The sequence below is a fragment of the Scyliorhinus torazame genome, chromosome 3, assembly GCF_047496885.1.
Source record: "Scyliorhinus torazame isolate Kashiwa2021f chromosome 3, sScyTor2.1, whole genome shotgun sequence".
NCBI lineage: Eukaryota > Metazoa > Chordata > Chondrichthyes > Carcharhiniformes > Scyliorhinidae > Scyliorhinus > Scyliorhinus torazame.
In genome coordinates this window covers 334,822,605-334,843,686 of record NC_092709.1, presented here as the reverse complement: position 1 = coordinate 334,843,686, position 21,082 = coordinate 334,822,605, and the positions used below count along the sequence as shown (strand labels likewise).

Sequence of the window (21,082 nt, the reverse complement as noted above, 5' to 3'; positions counted from 1 at the left end):
GGAAGATGATTGCACTGAAACATACAAGGTCTGAAGTGGAATGACAGGGTAGAGTTTGTTTCCTCTGGCTGGGTAATCTAGAACACGGGGACACGATCTCATGATCAGAACAAAGAACAATACAGCACAGAAACAGGCCCTTCGGCCCTCCAAGCCTGTACCGGCCATGATACTAACCTTTGCCAAAACCCTCAGCACTTCCTTGTGCCCTATCCCTCTACACCCATCCTATCCATGTGTTTGTCAAGATGCCTTTTGAATGCAGTTAATGTATCTGCTTCCACAATCTCCCCTGGCAATGCGTTCCAGGCACTCATCACCCTCTGTTCCAGGCACTCATCACCCTCTGTTCCAGGCACTCATCACCCTCTGTTCCAGGCACTCATCACCCTCTGTTCCAGGCACTCATCACCCTCTGTTCCAGGCACTCATCACCCTCTGTTCCAGGCACTCATCACCCTCTGTTCCAGGCACTCATCACCCTCTGTTCCAGGCACTCATCACCCTCTGTTCCAGGCACTCACCACCCTCTGTTCCAGGCACTCACCACCCTCTGTCCAGGCACTCACCACCCTCAGGGCCAACCATTTCAGGCTGAAGGGAGGAGAAACGTCTTCACCCAAAGAGTTATGAATCCTTGGAATTCTCTACGCCAGAGGGTTGGGGCAATCCATTGCTGAATATTTTTAAGGCTGTGATGGACAGATTTTCAGTCTCTCAGGAATCAAGGAATATGAGGAGCAGATGGGAAAGTGAAGTTGGAGCCCAAGATCAGCCATGATTAAACTGGATGGGCTGTATGGTCTAATCCCGCTGCTATTTCTTATTTCCTTATATACTTTGATAGAAAGTTCTGCACAGAAGGAGGTAATTTAAAGCTATGATTATGGGCGCAATTGAACGGCCTCATTGCGCCTGATTCTGTGCCGAGATGAGGTCATTGAATCTTGCGAGAGGCCTCTCGTGAGATTCATCATGTTCAGAATGTCTCATGAGATTTAATGTAGTCTTGTGAGACGTCGCAACCTGGATCTCACTCTCACTGGTCCATGATCCATTAGGTTCATTTAAATATGCATTCGCTGAAATCTCCCAGGGCACAGGATTCACTGGCTGTGCCTGGGAGACCTCGCCAGGGCTCTGTGTAATATTGGTCCACACAAGTTTGGACCAGTTGGAACGGCACTGGGGGGGTTCTCCCTGGCCATTGGAGACCCCTGGATGGTCAGGCATTGGGTAGGGTGGTACCCTGGCACTCCCGCTGGCACCCAGGCACATTTGCCCTACAAGCCTAGCACCTTGGCAGTGCCATATGGGAACCTTGGTAGTGCCAGTGTGCCAGGGCGTCACTGCCAGGCTGGAAGGGATACTGCAAGAGCTCCAGGCTGGCCGTGCCAGGAGTTGAGCCCGGGGTTGCTTTGCCTATAAGAGGTGGGGTGAGGGGTGGGCCCGAGGACCCAGGATGAGGTAAGTTGTGTGAAGTAAGCCCCTCGAACCATTTAATACGTTCATGGCCGACCTGACCTTGCAGAACAATGGGCCAAACACAGTCTATCTCCTTATGCAAAACTCCATCTCAAACCTGGCACCGAAAGAGAAACGAAAAGAGAGAAAGTAAGATCATGGTGAAAGGAAAAGTAATAAAAACAAAAACAAAACAGGAAAATGTTATATCGTTATAAGCTTCTAAAACAATTCACAAAAGAGATGGAGCAAGAATCCACACTTACAGTTGTTCACATTTTGGGCAAGAGAGGTTGTTTAGTAATTGTTACTAATTATTACGCCCATATTAATTACAATTTGTAACAGTTTCGGAGAAGTTAAGTGACAATAAATATGCACAACTTTTGTTGCCGAAAAAAAGAGAGGCTAAGTGCAAGATATTGTAAAGCTAATGGCAGAGCAGGGCAAATCAACTAGCAACTCATGGCAATCTTCTGCACCACAATTTACTGATCGGTTTACACATTAATAACAACTTGCACCATTCAAATACTCTCTCTTCAGCATTGTAGGGCCTATTGACTCTAATCCTGCTTCTCTGGTCTTTCCCCAAAAATATTCATTTTTTATTATCAAGTCTTTTCAATTTTACTCTGTAGGGTCTGGAACACCAAAACTTCAATAGCCTCGTGTCGATGCAAAATAACTGTGACTGCACTTTAAAGCAATGAATTGCCGATAAAGTGCTTCGAGACGAAAAGGCACTATTTTGACATAAAAATCTTTCTTTCTAGGATTACTTGTAAATTTATTTGTTTCAGACTCATTGACCGTGGAAATAATGTTCCCTTCATCGACCTGCAAGTTGTTCTGTGCACTGTTTTTTTATAGTTCATCGTGATTTCCATTTAATTTTGGGCAAGGAAAGTCTCCCTCTCTGTGGCCATCATACATTGTATTCCATGAACGGAATTGCTCTTATCCCTTTCAGCTTTTTTCAGTTCCCTGCCACTTTCCATCGTGTCAGATCCTGTCGCTCCAATCCTTCCTTGCCAAGGGGGCAACATTTTTAACGAAACAATATCAATCACACGGATTCGTCTTGATTAAAAATCATAAGTGGCTAGGGTTAATGACATCCTGGATCCACTGTTAGAGAGATCAGTAATTAACATTCAGCCCTAACCACATTAGAGGCGATGAATGAAACCACACTGTCACCACAGCTAATCTGAAATTCAACATGAAATATTCAAATGATTTGAGTTAAGTAGAGTGGATTTTCTGCTTCGCAGCCCGGCAGTCAAAAGCTAAAATCCCAGTGGTAACCACTGTACCCACATGACAGTGGTAAGTGACAAGCCTGAAGTGTTCCAACAATTTGTAGCCTTGTCCTGAGTCACTCTCCCTCTCCAACTTCCCTTCCAGCTGCATTGACGCCGATGGAGCCATTGCTTATTGAGAAAGTAAAGCCCGAGGTGTCTGATTTTATGCAAAATACCATCCCAATTTATTGATAAAACTTTTTGATTAATGCTTGAAAATATATGTCAATTGACTTTCCATCAAGATGGATTCAGGTTTGAGTCTCTGATGGCAGCTCAGCAATTTTGGTCACGTTACAATTATAATAATAATCTTTATTGTCACAAGTGGGCATACATTAATACTGCAATGAAGTTACTGTGAAAATCCCCTAGTCGCCACATTCCGGTGCCTGTTTGGGTACACAGAGGAAGAATTCAGAATGTCCAATTCACCTAATAGCACGTCTTTCGGGACTTGTGAGGAAACCATGGCACCAGGAGGAAATCCACGCAGACACGGGGAGAATGTGCAGACTCCACACAGACAGTGACCCAAGTCGGGAATCGAACCTGGGACCTTGAAGCTGTGTAGCAACAGTGCTAACCACTGTGCTACCGTGCTGCCCTATTACTGCACTATTGATCATGAGGTAATTCTGTAGTGTCATAGTGTTCATAGACAATTGTTCATATAACTCCGATGGGCAGAATGGTCTCCTGTGCTGTAACGATTCTGTGATAAGGTTGTGGCAGAGCCAAGGTGGCGTAAGTTTCTCATTTAAAAGATTGTGCGTTTATTTTAAAGAAATAAGGAACTTGCGTTTATGAAGTGATATTTCATGACCATAGGACATCTTGAAGCACTTTCGTAATAATAATAATAATCTTTATTGTCACAAGTAGGCTTACATTAACACTGCAATGAAGTTACTGTGAAAAACCCCTAGTCACCACATTCCACCGCCTGTTCGGGTACACAGAGGGAGAATTCAGAATGTTCAAATTACCTAACAGCACGTCTTTCGGGACTTGTAGGAGGAAACCCACGCAGACATGGGGAGAACGTGCAGACTCCGCACCGACAGTGACCCAGTGACGGGAATCAAACCTGGGACCCTGGAGCTGTGAAGCAACAGTGCTAACCACTGTGCTTCCGTGCCGCCCACGTCAGCTGTGGCAGAGTTGGTAGTGTCAACCCGTGGTTCAGTTCACTCATCTCCAGGTTCAGGTTCCGTTCCAGTGCCGGGATATTCTGGCCCCTCTTCCCGCCCCCATGGTGGGTGTGCTCTCAGCGGATGGGCAGCACAGTAGCATTGTGGTTAGCACAATTGCTTCACAGCTCCAGTGTCCCAGGTTCGATTTTTGGCACTGTCTGTGCAGAGTCAGCACATCCTTCCCGTGTGTGCGTGGGTTTCCTCCGGGTGCTCCGGTTTCCTCCCACAGTCCAAAGATGTGTAGGTTAGGTGAATTGGCCATGATAAATTGCCCTTAGTGTCCAAAATTGCCCTTGGTGTTGGGTGAGGTTACTGGGTTATGGAGATAGGGTGGAGGTGTAGACCTTGGGTAGGGTGCTCTTTCCAAGAACCGGTGCAGACTCGATGGGCCGAATGGCCTCCTTCTGCACTGTAAATTCTATGGATGTGACAAGCAATTGGCTGCCGATGGGATCTTCCTGTCCTGCCAAAGCCTGTGGGCTTTCTCACGGTTCACCTGCCCTGCCGCCAGCGAACCTGCCCAGGGCAGTCACCGTTAGCGGGCCCAGATGATCCTGCTGCTGGGAAGGACAGAAAATCCTGCCCCAGGAATTTTACCCGATAACTATCCCTCAATTAACATCACAAAGACAGATTATCTGATTATTATCATGTTGCTCAGTGCAAAGTATCTTCATTTCAGTGGTGACCACACTTCAAAAAGTAACATGCTTTGTAATGTCCAGTGCTTGTGATAAGTGCTACATTAATGCATGTCTTTCTTTCTTTACAGCAATGGAGCACATTTGAAGTGTAGTTACTCCATGGACGAATGAATAGGCATCACAGAAAGATTATTCAAGACTCTGTCAAAGGACTTCAACACGATTGTATGGAAATGCAAGTTTGGGATAAATGAGTGCATCTGTTTAGACTTCTCTCACTGGAACTGGCCAGAGGTACTGCAATGGTGGCATCCAGTCCTTTGTACCCCTGAGTTTCTCTGACTATTGTTTCTGTGTGAATTTGTTAGGTGATAAATTTGACTGCTCAGTTAGCCTGAGTTATGTGGTCCAATAGCACATTGTTTCCCTGCCGACCAATTGATTTTCCTTGCCTTAGACTTTTACTGTGGCTTTAATACAGGTAATGCAAATGCTCATTGGATCGCAGTTTGCTTGGGCCTGACAAGGGCGTAAACGGTAAAGTCCATGGAACATTGACCCGGACACACCTTCCAGACATAGGTAAAAGATTCATGGAACATAGAACATAGAATTTACAGTGCAGAAGCTGGCCATCCGGCCCATCGAGTCTGCACCAGCTCTTGGAAAGAGCACCCCACTCAACCCGCCTCCACCCTATCCCCAGGACCCAGTAACCCCACCTAACCTTTTTGGACACTGAGGGCAATTTATCATAGCCAATCCACCTAACCTGCACATCTTTGGACAGTGGGAGGAAACCGGAGCACCCGGAGGAAACCCACACAGACACGGGGAGAACGTGCAGACTCCACACAGACAGTGACCCAAGACGGGAATCGAACCTGGGACCCTGGAGCTGTGAAGCAACTGTGCTAACCACTGTGCTACTGTTAAGCTCAATCAACCCCAGTTGCAATTTGGAATGGACTGGAAATAAGCCAGAATCCCAGATCAGTTTCAACCATAAGTTCTGGTTTGAGAGGTTTGAAAATGAGATTTCTGCCGAAACTAATTCAGCAAAATGGTGAGAGAGTAACTTGGTGGAACTGGAACAAATAAAACCAATTTACTTCTCAGGTAGAAATCTCCATTTCTACCCTCCCTCCAGCCAAGAAAATCTGAGCCCCTTGAACTCAATTCCTGCAAACCTTTGTTCGACCCTCTGCAGAGTGGAGGCCACAGTATTGTCCACTAACCTGTCGCTGTGCCTGAAATAAATTCCTTTTCGCCCAAACCCATTCAAAGCTCCGTCTCACACCGGAGGCGGAGAATGGTTCTGAGTCCTGATAGAATCAGGCTGCAAAGTCAGGCACCACAGCCCCCCCCACCCACCATTATACTGCAATGCTACAACAGGAAACAGAGAGCTGAATGCAGAACACATTTTCATTCTTTCCCAAGAGTTATGTTGGCGTCCAGCCTTTCAGCCACTTCTTTTAACACTGAGCTGGGGTCACTGGTCACTGAACTGGAATACTGCATTTGTAAATGTGGCTGATTCTTTCCCACCTATCCACATCCTCACTATGTCCCAGAAACAGATTTAGATTTCCCTTCAACACATTTATACTGCATTCTTTAATTTATTTTGAATGAATGAAAAAAGAAATTTGCACTTGCACAAACTCAGGGCATCCAGGTACTTGCCAAAATGTTCCGGCCGTTCCCACAGGTGGTGGGGTCTTCAAGTCTCAACATAACCAACAGCGACCCCCATCGCCCCACCTCGGGTTCCCTTGGGGTGTGAATAATGTGAAAGGCCATTGACAGCAGCAGAATCAGACGATCCCACTGCTGGCCAATGGCAGGCCGCCTCCGCAAAACTGGCCTCGGTGGGGGGGGGGGGGGGGGACACCACCACCCCTCCCCCAAAGAGTAGGCCATAAAGCAACACCCCCACCGACCTGCTCAACTATTAACAGAATATTCTTATACCTCAATTCCACTTTCTTCCCCCCTACCCCATCACTCAATCCCCCATGTTTGCAAATTTTTATCCATATCAGTGTTTAATATACTCATCGACTAAGCAGCTACAGGCTTCTGTGGTTGAGAGTTCCAAAATGTGGAGATGCCGGCGTTGGACTGAGATGGGCAGAGTAAGAAGTCTTACAACGTCAGGTTAAAGTCCAACAGGTTTGTTTCGACTCACTAGCTTTCAGAGCGTAGCTCCTTCATCAGTTTAATGAAGAGGTAGGCTGCACAAACACAACATATATAGACAAAGCCAATGATGCAAGATGATACTTTGAATGAGAGTCTTTGCAGGGAATTAAGTCTTTACAGGTCCAGACGGTGCGACTGGAGAGAGGGAGAATCACAGGTTAAAGAGGTGTGAATTGTTTCAAGCCAGGAATTCTAAATATTCACAACCCACAATTCCTGAATGGCCCCAAACCCCTTATCCTGTGACTAATTCTGGACCTCCCAGTCAGGGAAATGAGTCTCTCAGAATTTTGCCCATCAAGCCCTAGAACAACTTCATGAATTTCAATGAGATCCCTTCTCATTTGTCTAAATTCCAGAGAATGTAGGCCCATCCTGCTCAAAGTGCTGCTTGAAATACTGCTGTAAAGCCATAAACTTAGCAGCCAACTTGATAGCAACCAATGATAGAAACACAAAGTGCTGGTAAAGCCCAGCAGGTCCTGCAGCATCTTTGGGGAGAGAAACGGAGTTTACTTTTCAAGTTGGTTATGACTTTACACAGATTTCAGATTTAACTTGAGTTTAGAAGGGTGGGAGGAGATCTGATAGAAACGTATAAAATTCTAACAGGGCTAGACAGGCTAGGTGCAGGGAGGATGTTTTCCTCTGGGTGGGGAATCTATAACCAGGGCACACAGTCTCAGGACCCTTTAGGACTGAGGTGAGGAAAACTTTCTTCACTTAAAGGGTAGTGAACATCAAGGGGTAAGAGGAGAAAGCAGGAATATGGATTTGAGATAGAAGATCAGCCATGATCAAGCAGAATGGGGGAGCAGCCTCAAAGGGACGAATAGTATACTCCTGCTCCTATTTTCCAAGTCTATATTTCCAACATGCGCAGTACTTTGCGTTGACTATGCCAAGATCATTTGTATTGGAAATGTTGACTGAGGGATAAGTATTACCCAGGACACTGGGGAACTCTCATGCTCTTCTTTAAATGGGGCTGAGGGACCCATTACTCCGGCCTGAAAGCGTATAACCTGGGTATTTGTGCATTGTGAGACGGGGGCGAAATTCTCCGGTATCGGCGCGATGTCCGCCGACTGGCGCCCAAAATGGCGCAATTCAGTCGGGCATCACACCACCCCAAAGGTGCGGAATGCTCCGCAGCTTGAGGGGCCGAGCCCCAACCTTAAGGGGCTAGGCCCCCGCCGGACGAATTTCCGCCCCGCCAGCTGGCGGAAAAGGCCTTTGGTGCCCCGCCAGCTGGCGCGGAAATGACATCTCCGGGCGGCGCATGCGCGGGAGCATTAGCAGCTGCTGACGGCATTCCCGCACATGCGCAGTGGAGGGAGCCTCTTCCGCCTCCGCCATGGTGGAGACCGTGGCGAAGGCGGAAGGGAAAGAGTGCCCCCACGGCACAGGCCCGCCCGCGGATCGGTGGGCCCCGATCGCGGGCCAGGCCACCGTGGGGAACCCTCCGGGGCCAGATCACACCGCGCCCCCCCCAGGACCCCGGAGCCTGCCCGCGCCGCCTTGTCCCGCCGGTAAGGTAGGTGGTTTAATCTATGCCGGCGGGACAGGCATTTTAGCAGTGGGACTTCGGCCCATTCGGGCCGGAGAATCGGGGGGGGGTGGGGGGGCCCGCCAACCGGCCCGGCGCGATTCTCGCCCCAGTTGAATATCCGGTGCCGGAGAATTCGGCAACCGGAGGAGGCGGGATTCACGCCAGCCCCCGGCGATTCTCCGACCTGGCGGGGGGTCGGAGAATCTCGCCCCATAACCTTTTTAAATACCCAAAACTTTGGCCGCAATTTAACCAAATAGGAACAAAGTCCCATAGTGAGCGCGTCTAGCTGTGTGTTTCCCGGCGCTCCCAGCCCCCCGCAGCTCCCCCCCTCCGCCCAGCGCAGGGCACCCCCAGCCCGATGGCTACTGCGTGAAAAATGCCAGTTTGGTATCTTATCAGTGCCAAATTGTTACCTTGGCAGTGTCACCTGGGCACCTTGGCAATGTCAGGCTGGCGCCCAGGTGGCAGTGCAATGAAGTTACTGTGAAAATCCGCTAGGCACCACATTCCGGTGCCTGTTCGGATATACTGAGGGAGAATTCAGAATGTCCAAATTACCGAACAGCACGTCTTTAGGGACTTGTGGGAGGAAACCGGAGCACCCGGAGGAAACCCAAGCAGACACAGGGAGAACGTGCAGACTCCGCTCAGACGCTGACTCAGCCGGGAATCGAACCTGGGACTCTGGCGCTGTGAAGCCACAGTGCTAACCACTGTGTTGCAGACAAGAGTTGAGACACTATTCCAGGTGAAGTGTCAGTGAACTAACTCATAATGTCACTTAACCATTGAGAGAAAATCTAGTAAATGTTGGATTCTGGAGAACTAAGAGTAGATTGTTCCTAACTCCATCTTTGCCCCAACCATCTCTGCGGGGTAATAACGTCAAAGTCAATAATATCGGCAATGGAATCATTTTGAAGGAGGTTGCACTCTTATCTCTTCACAGTGCTGTCTATAAAAGCTGCTCACTCAAAGCCTTAGTCATGTCTAAAAACAAGAAGAACTGCTCTTGTTTACTTACCATGTACAGCTGTTTCCAGATGTTGGACCACTCCCTCAAGGTAGTTGTGATTTCTTGAACCATGGGCACCTCCGTCGAGATAATGTTCTCCTGGTTACTTGAAAAACAATGAAAGCTGATGTTAGTCCCTGACAAACAATAAAATTGCAATACTGTTTTGGACAAGGAAGCCCCCTCTGGCTAATTTAAGCCCACCCTCTAGAATGCTTCCCCTGATGGGCTTCTATTTCCAGCTGTTTCGTAAAGGAGCCCAGCATCAACCTAGAGAAAGGGGCCACAAGAGAATAAGTATGGGTCAGAGTTCACAATAGTTCATTTTCTCTTTTCGTCTGAGGAATAATTATGTGTTGTACAACTGCGAATCTATACTGATTAGTTACTGTTATACAACCCCTCGCTCAGATTTGTACAGATTTGCGATGCTCATCTTTGTGATGCAAAGTCACTAAATGGTTGTCAAGGGAAGTGATCCTGAATATCAATATTTTCAAGGATTGCTCCTATTAATATTACAATCCTAGTTTTTTTTCCTCTCTCTCCTGAACTCCAATTCCAGTAATATCGCACAGGTTTTGGGTTCTGAAAGAATGTCCAAAGTATGAATAGGCAGCAGGTTTTTGCAGGCTAGAGGTGAGGTTGAAGTGAAGCACACACGAGGCGGAATTTGATGGTTGTGGCGATGCGGCCTTCCACTGACCTGGAGAGCTGGTAGCAACCCTGCTGCAGCCATTCTGGCCCCCTGCCTCGACCTGGCTTCATGTTAATAAGGCACTTACCTTGTTGACAATGGGATCCTCGGTGTCCTCAGGTGCAATTTCCAGCCCCTAAGAGCTGTGAGCCAACAGAGGCCACAGGTCTCCAGTAGTGTGTGCACCGCTAGGGGCAGTGGCCACTGCCGGTACTAGTGTAGGCCCAGGCTGAAAATTATCACTTGAGCCCTGGAGAAAAGATAGGTGAGGTGGGGCAACTCAGGGAGGCCAATGTGAGGGGGGTGGGGGGAGGTGGCGAGTTGGTTGAAAGGATAGGTGGGGGTCTTCCTGAGCGTGTGTTCCCTGCCACTGCCTGCTCTCTCCGTTTGATACACGGGCTGTCCAAGTCCTGCCGGGGATTACCAGGTGGGTTGCGAACATAGTGTGTAAGAGGCAGCCGGATGAGCTCCTTAAGTGACCAAAACATTTAACCTCCAGCTCGGAAGGCCATCTCGACCCTTCCCGATCTGGATATGATCCGGACGAGGGGATGCAAGGCAACAGGATCTCCACCACTCATCTTCATACCCAATTATATGGACCCATGTACGGTACTGAAGTAGGCCCAGGCCTATGTGTAGTCCATGGTCCCACTCCCCCCAACTTCCAAGCCCACCTCTGGAAAGAGCATGAAATTACACCCATGGTTTTCCTATAGTTCCCTCCTCTCCACCGCACAGCCAGTCATTTAATGGCTACCACTGTGTTCAGATTATCTCGTTGATTTTGGATCACTAGCATCAGAAACAATTAATTGAGCCTAAATTGATAACCAAGTTGAGTATAAGCTGCCTATGGATCTTCACAGGCAAGTTATCACGTTAGCATATCTGTAATTTACAACTCCCAGGTTTGTGGTAAGTGATCAAAGAGGTAATTTAAGGCAGCCTGGTTAGCATTGCTGCCTCACGTCGCCGAGACATTAAACCGAGACAGTGATGTCTGCCTACGCAGTTCCACATTAGGAAAAAAAAAATGAAATGAAAATCGCTTATTGTCACAAGTAGGCTTCAAATGAAGTTACTGTGAAAAGCCCCTCGTCGCCACATTCCGGCAACTGCTCGGGGAGGCTGGTACGGGAAGGAGTGCACATCAGTACTTGAAGAAGAGCAGGGGACTTCTCCCTGGCACTTCAGAGTGCTTCGGTGCAGAGGGATGTCGGTGTGCTCGTGCATGAATCTCAGAAAACTAGCATGCAGGCACAGCAGGTAATAAGGAAGGCAAATGGAACTTTGGTATTTACAGCAAAAGGAATGGAGTTTAAAAGTAGGGAAGTGTTGCCGCAACTATACAAGGCACTGGTGACATTGCACCTGGAGTACTGTGTACAGTTTTGGTCCCCTCATTTAAGGAGGGATGTAGTTGCATTAGAGGCAGTTCAGAGGAGGCTCACTAGGTTGAGCCTTATGTAAGTCTTACGTAGAGAGATTGAGCAGTTTAGGTCTATACTCTCTCAAGGACAGAGGAGGTCTAATTGAGGTCAATAACGACAGAAGATGAGTTTAGAGTGAAACTGTGGCTAAACTGTGGTATTAAAGATACCTGCTGGCAGCCAGCCCCAGACTGAAGGCAGGGCCGGGGGTTGGCCACCTTTATACCTGAGCCCAAGGGGAGGAGCCACAGGCGGAGCCAGCAGGGGCAAGCCTCGGCATGTTACATACTGCAGGTATAATACAATACAGTGGTTTACCACAGGTATATAAGATCAAAAAAGGTTTTGACAAAGTAGATGTGGAGTGGATGCTTCCTCATGTGGGCAATCTCGATTGAGAGGTCACAATTTTAGGATAAGGGGCAGTAGATTTAAAACCGGGATGAAGAGAAATTACTTCTCTCAAAGGGTTGTAAATCTGTGGATTTCGCTACCCCAGAGTGTGGTGGATGCTGGGACAGTGACTCATTTAAGGGGGCGATAGACAGTGTTCTAATTAGTAATGGGTTGAAGGGTTATGGGGAACAGGCAGGAAGGTGGAGTTGAGGCCGAGTGGAGATCAGCCACGATCATATTGAATGGCAGAGAGGGCATGAGAGGCTGAATTGCCTACTCCCAGTTCATTATTGGTGGGGGTGGGGGGGGTAATGTTTGCTATTGGCTGGAACCAAATTTTGAGTCTAAAAATTCAGCAAAGACAACCAACCCAGTAGCAACCAACCAACCCACGTCTGTCATCGGTGTTGGCCGACTTATAGCTGGAGTGTGGGTCACGTCATGTGATGAAACCTCCAGGTGTACATTTGCTGTCAGTTGGCAACCCTACCCCCACACTACCACCCCCTCTTCCCCCCCCCCTCCCATTTTGTTCCTGCATATGGGCACCTTGCTTTGCAGAAATTGGCTGCCAATGTAATATTACAATCACAACTATACTTCAAAAGCAACATACTGCAGATGTTGGAAATCTGAAATAAAACAGAAACTACTGGAAATGCACAACAGTTCTCGTAGAAACAGAGGCTTAAACTTTACACTCCAACCACCCCCACCTCCCCACCACCATCCCCACCCTAAGGTGGGAGCAGCATAAAATTGCATCTCGGCCTGATCGCAATTTTACATTGGGATGGGAAGGGCTGCGGACTGCATGCCTGTCTTTGCCCCATTAAGACCCTTAAATGGCCACTTAATGGCAACCTTTTCCTACCCAACCTCAATTTGTAAGCTAGCAGGCGAATGACAGATTGGGGGGTGGGGGGGAACCAACATTTTTAAAAGTTTTATCTTGGGTGGAAAGGAGAGAGGCGCAGGAGGTGCCTACATTAAAAAAAACCTACTGACTGGGGCTCCCGCACTCCCTTAGGGCCCAGCATCTGCTGGACTTCTCCCCAGCCCCCCACCTTACCTATTCCCCGGGACTCTGATTATCCCCTCAGGACCCCCCCTGGCCATCCCTAACACCAACACGACCCCCTCCCCCAATCCTCCATGACCATTGCCACTCACCTTCCATCACATTCCCTGCACTTAGTTCCAGGCAGCTGGTTGCAGTGCCTCTTCCTTCCACTGCAGCGCTGTTCCTGGAATGACTATGGAGCTGCCAGCCAATCCGATTGGCCAGCAGTTCTCCAAGGCACGAATTCCTCCCAGTGAAGGGCTGGAAGTCCTGCCTTCTGCTAATCAATGCTCGTTAGAGCGTGAAATGGCATCTGGGCTGCTGGGGGTGGCGGGGATGTGTTCTGGGGGGGCCGAGCCCCCCCCCCCCCCCCTCCCCTCCCCACCATCCTGAGAATTCTGGCCAGAAATGTCAAAATACAGTTTCATCTGATGGAGAGGTCATCAAGCGGAAGCATTCTTTCTTCACAGCTGCCACCTGAGCTGTGGACTCTTCGCAGCACTTTCTGCATTGACTTCAAATGTACTTCACTGTCTGTGAAGGGGTGGGGGCACCCTGAGACTGTGAAAGATGGCGTTCCAATGCAAGCTGTTTATTTCTACCCCAGTAGCACCAACAAAACATGGAGTGAGAGAAGTTGAGGGGTTTTGGTGGAGGTGATGCAACCATCAATTCATGCGTAACAAGGAGTAAAAGTAAACTGTGGCTTTAATCGACTAGAACAGTGCCTGCCTGTGACTGCTCTGCCACTGGGAGCCACCTACAGGGCGACTGCTCTTTATAACTCCCCTCAAGGGGAGGAGCCAGGGGCAGAGCCCACAAAGGCACCAACATGATACATCACAGGTAATACCTTACAATGGTCCATAGGTGGAGCCCTCATGAGCAACAGCGTGATACAGTTACATACACGGTGAATGGTTAATGCAATACATTCACCACATTCACCCCCTGTTAAAAATGAAGTCCGGCGGGGGTGAAGGGTTCACAAGTTCAGCCTGTCCGTCGCCCGGATCGTGCGCTGTGATCGCCGGAGCTCTGGTTTCGCAGCTGGCCCGGGTGTCAAACTCATCCGTGCAGGCATGGGTAATGACGTTGCCGGTGCGGGTACAGACGTGGAGTCCGGGAGCCTGTCTTCCGGAGCTTCGTTCCTGTGGGTCGGTGAAGAGGGAATGGGGGGCGGGAGGGGATGCGGGTCAGCGTAGGTTGGGTGGGGTAAGTTGGGGTGGCGGTGGTAGTGGAGCCTGCGGGCGCTAGGTCATGGAGGGAAACTGTATCCTGTTGGCCGTCGGGGTGTTCTATGTATGCGTACTGGGGGTTGGTGTGGAGGAGCTGGACCCTCTCGACCAGGGGGTCAGACCTATGGCTCCTGACGTGTTTGCGGAGCAGGACGGGCCCCGGTGTCTTCAGCCAGGCCGGAAGCGAGGCCTGGAGGTGGATTTCCTGGGGAAAACAAACAGGCAGTCATGATGGGTCTTGTTTGTGGCCGTGCAAAGTAGGGACCTAATAGAGTGGAGTGCGTCGGGGAGGACCTCCTGCCAGTGGGAAACTGGGAGATTCCTAGACCGTAGGGCCAGGAGGACGGTATTCCAGACCGTCGGGTTCTCCCTCTCCACCTGCCCGTTTCCCCGGTGGTTAAAACTGGTAGTCCTGCTCGAGGCGATGCCCTTTCTGAGCAGGTACTGACGCAGTTCGTCGCTCATGAACGACGAGCCCCGGTCACTGTGAACGTACGTGGGGGAAACCAAACAGGGTGAAGACACTATGTAGGGCTTTCATGACGGTGGCCGCGGTCATGTCAGGGCAGGGGATTGCAAAGGGGAAGCGGGAGAACTCGTCGATGATGTTGAGGAAATATGTGTTGCGGTTGGTGGAGGGGAGGGGCCCTTTGAAATCAATACTGAGGCGCTCAAAGGGCCGGGATGCCTTTACCAGGTGGGCCTTATCTGGACGATAGAAGTGCGGCTTGCACTCCGGGCAGATCGGGCAGTCCCGGGTCATGGCTCTGACCTCCTCAGTGGAGTAGGGCAGGTTGCAGGCCTTGATGTAGTGGAGAAGCCGGGTGACCCCTGGGTGGCAGAGGTCAGCGTGGATAGCCCGGAGTCGGTCCTCTTACGTGCTGGACAGGGCATCTGGGGGTTTGTTGAGCTTCCCAGGACGATATACAATATCGTAATTATAGGTGGAGAGTTCGATCCTCCACCTCAAGATCTTATCTTTCTTGATTTTGCCCCGCTGCGTATTGTCGAACATGAAGGCTACCGATCGTTGGTCGGTGACGAGGGTAAACCTCCTACCAGCGAGGTAGTGCCTCCAGTGCCGCAAGGCTTCCACGATGGGCGTAATAGGAAAAGAACCCAAGGCACCTTTTCAGGGCCTTGGGGCAGTGGGGAAGGGGGAGTTGCAGGAGGGCACGCATACGGTGAGGGTCGGGTCCTAGAACCCCGTATTCCAATACGTAGCCGAGGGTGCGCATTTCTCCTTGTGGTAAGTGAGGTTAAGAGTTTGGGCGGTCTGGAGAAATCTCTGGAGGTCGGCATTGTGGTCCTGCTGATCATGGCCACAGATGGTGACGTTGTCCAAGTATGGAAATGTGGCCCGCAGCCCGTACTGGTCCACCATTCGGTCCATGGTTCTTTGAAAGACCGAGACCCCGTTTGTGACACCGAAGGGGAGCCGGAGGAAGTGGAAGAGACGGCAGTCTGCCTCAAAGGCCGTGTAATGGGGGTCCCCCGGGCAGATTGGGAGCTGATGGTACGCAGACTTCAGATCCACCGTGGAGAACACCCGGTAGTGCACAGTCTGGTTACCCATGTTTGCGATCCGGGGAAAAGGGTACGCATCGAGGTGCGTGTACCGGTTTATGGTTTGGCTGTAATCTACACCCATCCGGTTCTTTCCCCGGTCCTGACGAGAGTCGTTGGACCTCGGAACTGATAAAGGTCCTGTCCTGAATGCTATACCGCTTGCTTCTGGTGGCGACTGGCTTACAGTCGACAGTGAGGTTTGCGAAGAGCGGGGGAGGGTCGACTTTTAGTATCGCGAGGCTACATACGGTGAGTGGGGGTAGGGGCCCGCTGAATTTCAGGGTCAGGCTCTTGAGGTTACACTGGAAATCCAGTCCCAACAGGAGAGGAGCGCAGCGGTCAGGGAGTACATGTAGCTTAAAATCGGCATACTCGGCACCCTGTATTGCTAGGGATCATAGATTATCATAGATTATCATAGAATTTACAGTGCAGAAGGAGGCCATTCAGCCTATCGAGTCTGCACCGGCTCTTGGAAAGAGCACCTTACCAAGGTCAACACCCCCACCTAATCCCCATAACCCAGTAACCCCACCCAACACTAAGGGCAATTTTGGACACTAAGGGCAATTTATCATGGCCAATCCACCTAACCTGCACATCTTTGGACAGTGGGAGGAAACTGGAGCACCCGGAGGAAACCCACGCAGACACGGGGAGGATGTGCAGACTCCGCACAGACAGTGACCCAAGCCGGGAATTGAACCTGGGACCCTGGAGCTGTGAAGCAATTGTGCTATCCACAATGCTACCGTGCTGCCCGTTGCAGTAGTGCACCCCAGGATCTGCACCAAGTGCGACCCAGCAGCGTGGGAGATGGTTTGGTGTGCCGGGAAGATTGGGAGCGAGCAGCGTCTTACCATGTCTGGGTGAATAAAGCTATCCGTGCTCCAGGAGTCGAACAGGCAATGTGTTTTGTGTCCATTTACCTGGACGGTCATCATGGAGCTCCGGAGGTGTTTGGGTCGCGCCTGGTCCAGGGTGACCGCGCTGAGTTGCGGGTAGCCGGTGTGGTCGGAGGTGCTGGGGTGGTCCCAAGATGGCTACCCCTGTCAGTCGCACGTGTCGGGTGGCGGTGCAGATGGCGGCCAAGATGGCGGCCCCGTCGGTCGCACGTGTCGGGCGGCGAGGAAGCTGCCGTCCAAGATGGCGGCCCCCACGAGTCGCACGTGGCAGGCCGCATGGGCTAGGATGGCCAAGATGGCAGCCCCCGTGAGTCGCACACGTTGTGCGAGCTTGAAGATGGCTGTTCCCATGGACAGCACGAGGCCGACGACGCGTCCGGGGGGGGAGCCGGCAGGCACGCAGACACACTGTGGGATCTGCAGGCCTGTGAGTCTGAGGGTCAGGCCTGCGATTTTGAGGGTTTGGACCTGGCCAGGCAAACCTTAGCAAAATGTCCTTTTTTTCCCGCAGTCGCTGCAGTTCGCATTCCGGGCCGGGCAGCGCTGCCTGGGGTGCTGATGCTGGCCGCAGAAATAGCAGGATAGCCCCCCCCCGTGTTGGGCGGGCAGCCGTGTGGCACAGGCCTGGGGTACTCTTTGGTCGGGGGTCCACGAGGTGGTCGCGTGATCAGACGGGCACGCGTTGAGGCTTTGGAACGCTACTTCTAGGGAGGAGGCTAGCTTTACCGTCTCTTCCAGGTCTAGGGCACGCTTCTCGAGTAGGTGATGTCTCACGTAGTTTGACCGGACTCCAGCCACGTAGGCGTCCCGGACTGCGAGGTCCATATGTTGAGTGACCGTAACGGCCTGGTAGTTGCAACTTCGCGCAAGGATTTTGAGGTTGCACAGGTACTCCTCCAGCGATTCCCCGGGATGTTGGCGGCGCATAGTCAGGAGATGCCGCGCGTACATCTCGTTCACTGGCCTTACATATAGGCACTTCAACATCGCGAGCGCGTCTGCGTACGTGGAACTTCCTCGAGTTGAACAGAGATTCGATGGCTCACCCGGGCTTGGAGGAGGCTCAGCTTCTGATCGTCGGAGACGGAAGGTGAGGAGGATGCTGCGAGGTAGGCCTCGAAACAGCGGAGCCAGTGCGAAAAAATCCCTTTCGCCTCCGCGGCTTGCGGGTCGAGTTCCAGTCGGTCAGGTTTGAGGGCCGATTCCATAGTGGCGTTGTAGTAGATTAAATTGATGCGACCATCAATTCACGCGAAACAAGGAGTAGAAGTAAACTGTGGCTTTAATCGACTAGAACAGTGCCTGCCTGCGACTGCTCTGCTACTGGGAGCCGCCTACAGGGCTACTGCTCTTTATACCTCCCCTCAAGGGGAGGAGCCAGGGGCGGAGCCCACAAAGGCACCAACATGATACATCACAGGTAATACCTTACAATGGTCCATAGGTGGAGCCCTCATGGGCAAAAGCATGATACAGTTATATACATGGTGAATGGTTAATGCAATACATTCACCACAGGAGGCTTTTTGTACAGTTCAAAAGTGTCAGGAATTAACTATCAAATGCAGAAAACTAAAATATCAGTTTAAAAGTAAATCAAAAGTGTTGTGACACCAGGAAACAACATTTACATTTCCAAACGCAGTAATGCGTTCTGCCTAAGAGCTGAGGATAAGGTTCCGTGAAACCACTGTAATGAATAATTAAGGAATAAGATACGTGGGAGTACATTAGATTGGAATTGCTAACACACAGAGACAAGAGCACAAAATGATTTTTTTCATCAAATTGCTGCCCGTGATGTGAAATGGGTTTGCAAATTCAACATTGCAGGCGGGTGACTAAGATATTTTCAACCTAACTCTTAATGTGAGAACAGTAAAATTGACGTCAGAATGAGGATGTTTTCCAATCTCAGCTGCTGTTCTTCACAGCTGCCCATAGGCTTCATAAAAGGATTGCTTCACGAGCTGTGAATGATGACCAACGTGCTTTTCCCCCTGTCCCTGCTGATCTCCGGGACACGTTCATCCCTGAGACGGTTCACCTTGATAGATGGCCATCTGATAAACCAATTCCTATCTTATTCCTCGTGCTTCAACTCCAACACCACTCACTGAATCTATTGAACACATGTGTCATGTTCCTGGTAATAGCTGGCTGATCGGAACCATTTCTCTTGTTGAACAGAAAATTATTTCCACTTTGAATCCGATTAAATTACCACACTCTTGCACGCTTCAATGAAATCAGTGTTGTGTGGCTTCATGGTTACCTTTCCGATCTGTTAAAACCTGTTATCCCCTCTGAAAAATTCCCCCCCGCCCGCCCTCCTTTTTCTTGATATCTAGGTGCAACGCTTCAGGCCTCAAACTGAATTGAGCTTCAAACATTTATTATGGGCCAGGGATTAGAGAACCCCAAAGTGTATCATGGAGTTCACCTGACCCAAAACATTTAATAGATTGTGATATAGGGAGCACACGTCCCACTCTACAGGTGTGGTACAGCAGAAATGGAAAAGTATTTTTTAAAAGCAAAACAATGTTTAGTTATGAACTCAAGTTAACCTTTTTAAAACATACAGTGAACAGCTTAGCAACCATTAATTCAAATACAACCCCCAAAGAATACAACACTAAGTAATCCTTTAAGCTTTCCTTTTAACATCCATACAACTTAAAACACCTTTTACCAGAAGCACATCAGGTTAAAGTCACTACTGTTATTAGTTTTAAATCACCAGGATCGATTTACAGTCTTTAGATTACAGAGAGCGATTCATGCACCTTCTGGCTGTGACTGCAGCTATCCAGCTCTGAAAACGAAACTAAAACATACCCTGCAGCCTGCTCAAAAACGAAAGTAAATAGCTGACAGACATCTCAGCTCCACCCACTCTCTGACATCACTGCAATAATAAACACCCATTTCTTAAAGTTAGTCTCACGACAGATATTTATATACACACCCATTTATAAACACCCATTTCTTAAAGGTACTCTCACATGATACATTTCAATAATCTTTATTGTCATGAGTAGGCTTACATTAACACTGCAATGAAGTTACTGTGAAAATCCCCTAGTCGCCACATTCCGGCACCTGTTCGGGTACACCGAGGAAGAATTCAGAATGTCCAATTCAACTAACTAGCACGTCTTTCAGGACTTGTGGGAGGAAATCAGAGCACCCGGAGGAAACTCACGCAGATTCCGCATAGACAGTGACCCAAGCTGGGAATCGAACCTGGATCAGTCAGCAGGTTCAATCGGCAGTTAAGAAGGCAAATGCAATGTTAGCATTCATGTCAAGAGGGCTAGAATACAAGACCAGAAATGTACTTCTGAGGCTGTATAAGGCTTTGGTCAGACCCCATGTGGAGTATTGTTAACAGTTTTGGGCCCCGTATCTAAGGAAGGATGTGCCGGCCTTGGCAAGGGTCCAGAGAAGGTTCACAAGAATGATCCCCGGAATGAAGAACTTGTCGTATGAGGAACGGTTGAGGGCTCTGGGTCTGTACTCGTTGGAGTTTAGAAGGATGAGGGGGGATCTTATTGAAACTTACAGGATACTGCGAGGCCTGGATAGAGTGGACGTGGAGAGGATGTTTCCACTTGTAGGAAAAACTAGAACCAAAGCGCGCAATATCAGACTAAAGGGACGATCCGTTAAAACTGAGATTGAGGAGGAATTTCTTCAGCCACAGGGTGGTGAATCTGTGGAACTCTTTACCGCAGAAGGCTGTGGAGGCCAAATCACTGAGTGTCTTTAAGGCAGAGATAGATAGGTTCTTGATTAAAAAGGGGATCAGGGGTTATGGGGAGAAGGCAGGAGAATGGGGATGAGAAACAATATCAGCCATGATTGAATGGCGGAGCAGACTCGATGGGCCAAGTGGCCTAATTCTGCTCCTATATCTTATGGTCTTATCCACGGTGCTGTGAAGCAGCAGTGCTAACCTCTGTGCCACCACGCCGCCCAATCCAAAGTGATAGCTGAAAGTTGTGCCCATTTGAAAATTTAAAGAATTCAAATGTTATAATAACACATTAATAACGCTGGAATCACAGGCCCTGGAGAAGCCTGGAACTCAATTTATTAATAGGTTGAATCAGTGGCATCAGTTGCCAAAATGACGTGTTTTGTATTTATATATTTCATGTATGTTGTTGTTAGTTCCGGCTCAAAAGCAACGGCGCAGAAAATCTAACAGGCATTTTATAGTCCATTGATGGAATGTGGGCATAGCTAGTGAAGCCAGCATTCGATGTTCACTGCAAGAGCTGCCTTCTTGAACCGCAACACTTCATGTGGTGAAGGTACAGCCACAGTGCTGTTAGAAAGGGAATTCCAGGGGTTTCATCCAGTGACAGTGGAGGAACGATGATT

General features: G+C 49.5%; 1 protein-coding gene across 1 annotated transcript in view; it reads right to left on the bottom strand.

The window, feature by feature from the left end:
• LOC140409300 (dedicator of cytokinesis protein 2-like) overlaps positions 1-21,082 on the bottom strand; it is a 1,572,852-nt gene that overhangs the window by 1,401,212 nt on the left and 150,558 nt on the right. Inside the window, exon 5 of the mRNA XM_072497681.1 lies at positions 9,399-9,495. Coding sequence (XP_072353782.1) covers positions 9,399-9,495 — 97 coding nt within the window. The remainder of the gene's footprint in view (positions 1-9,398; positions 9,496-21,082) is intronic.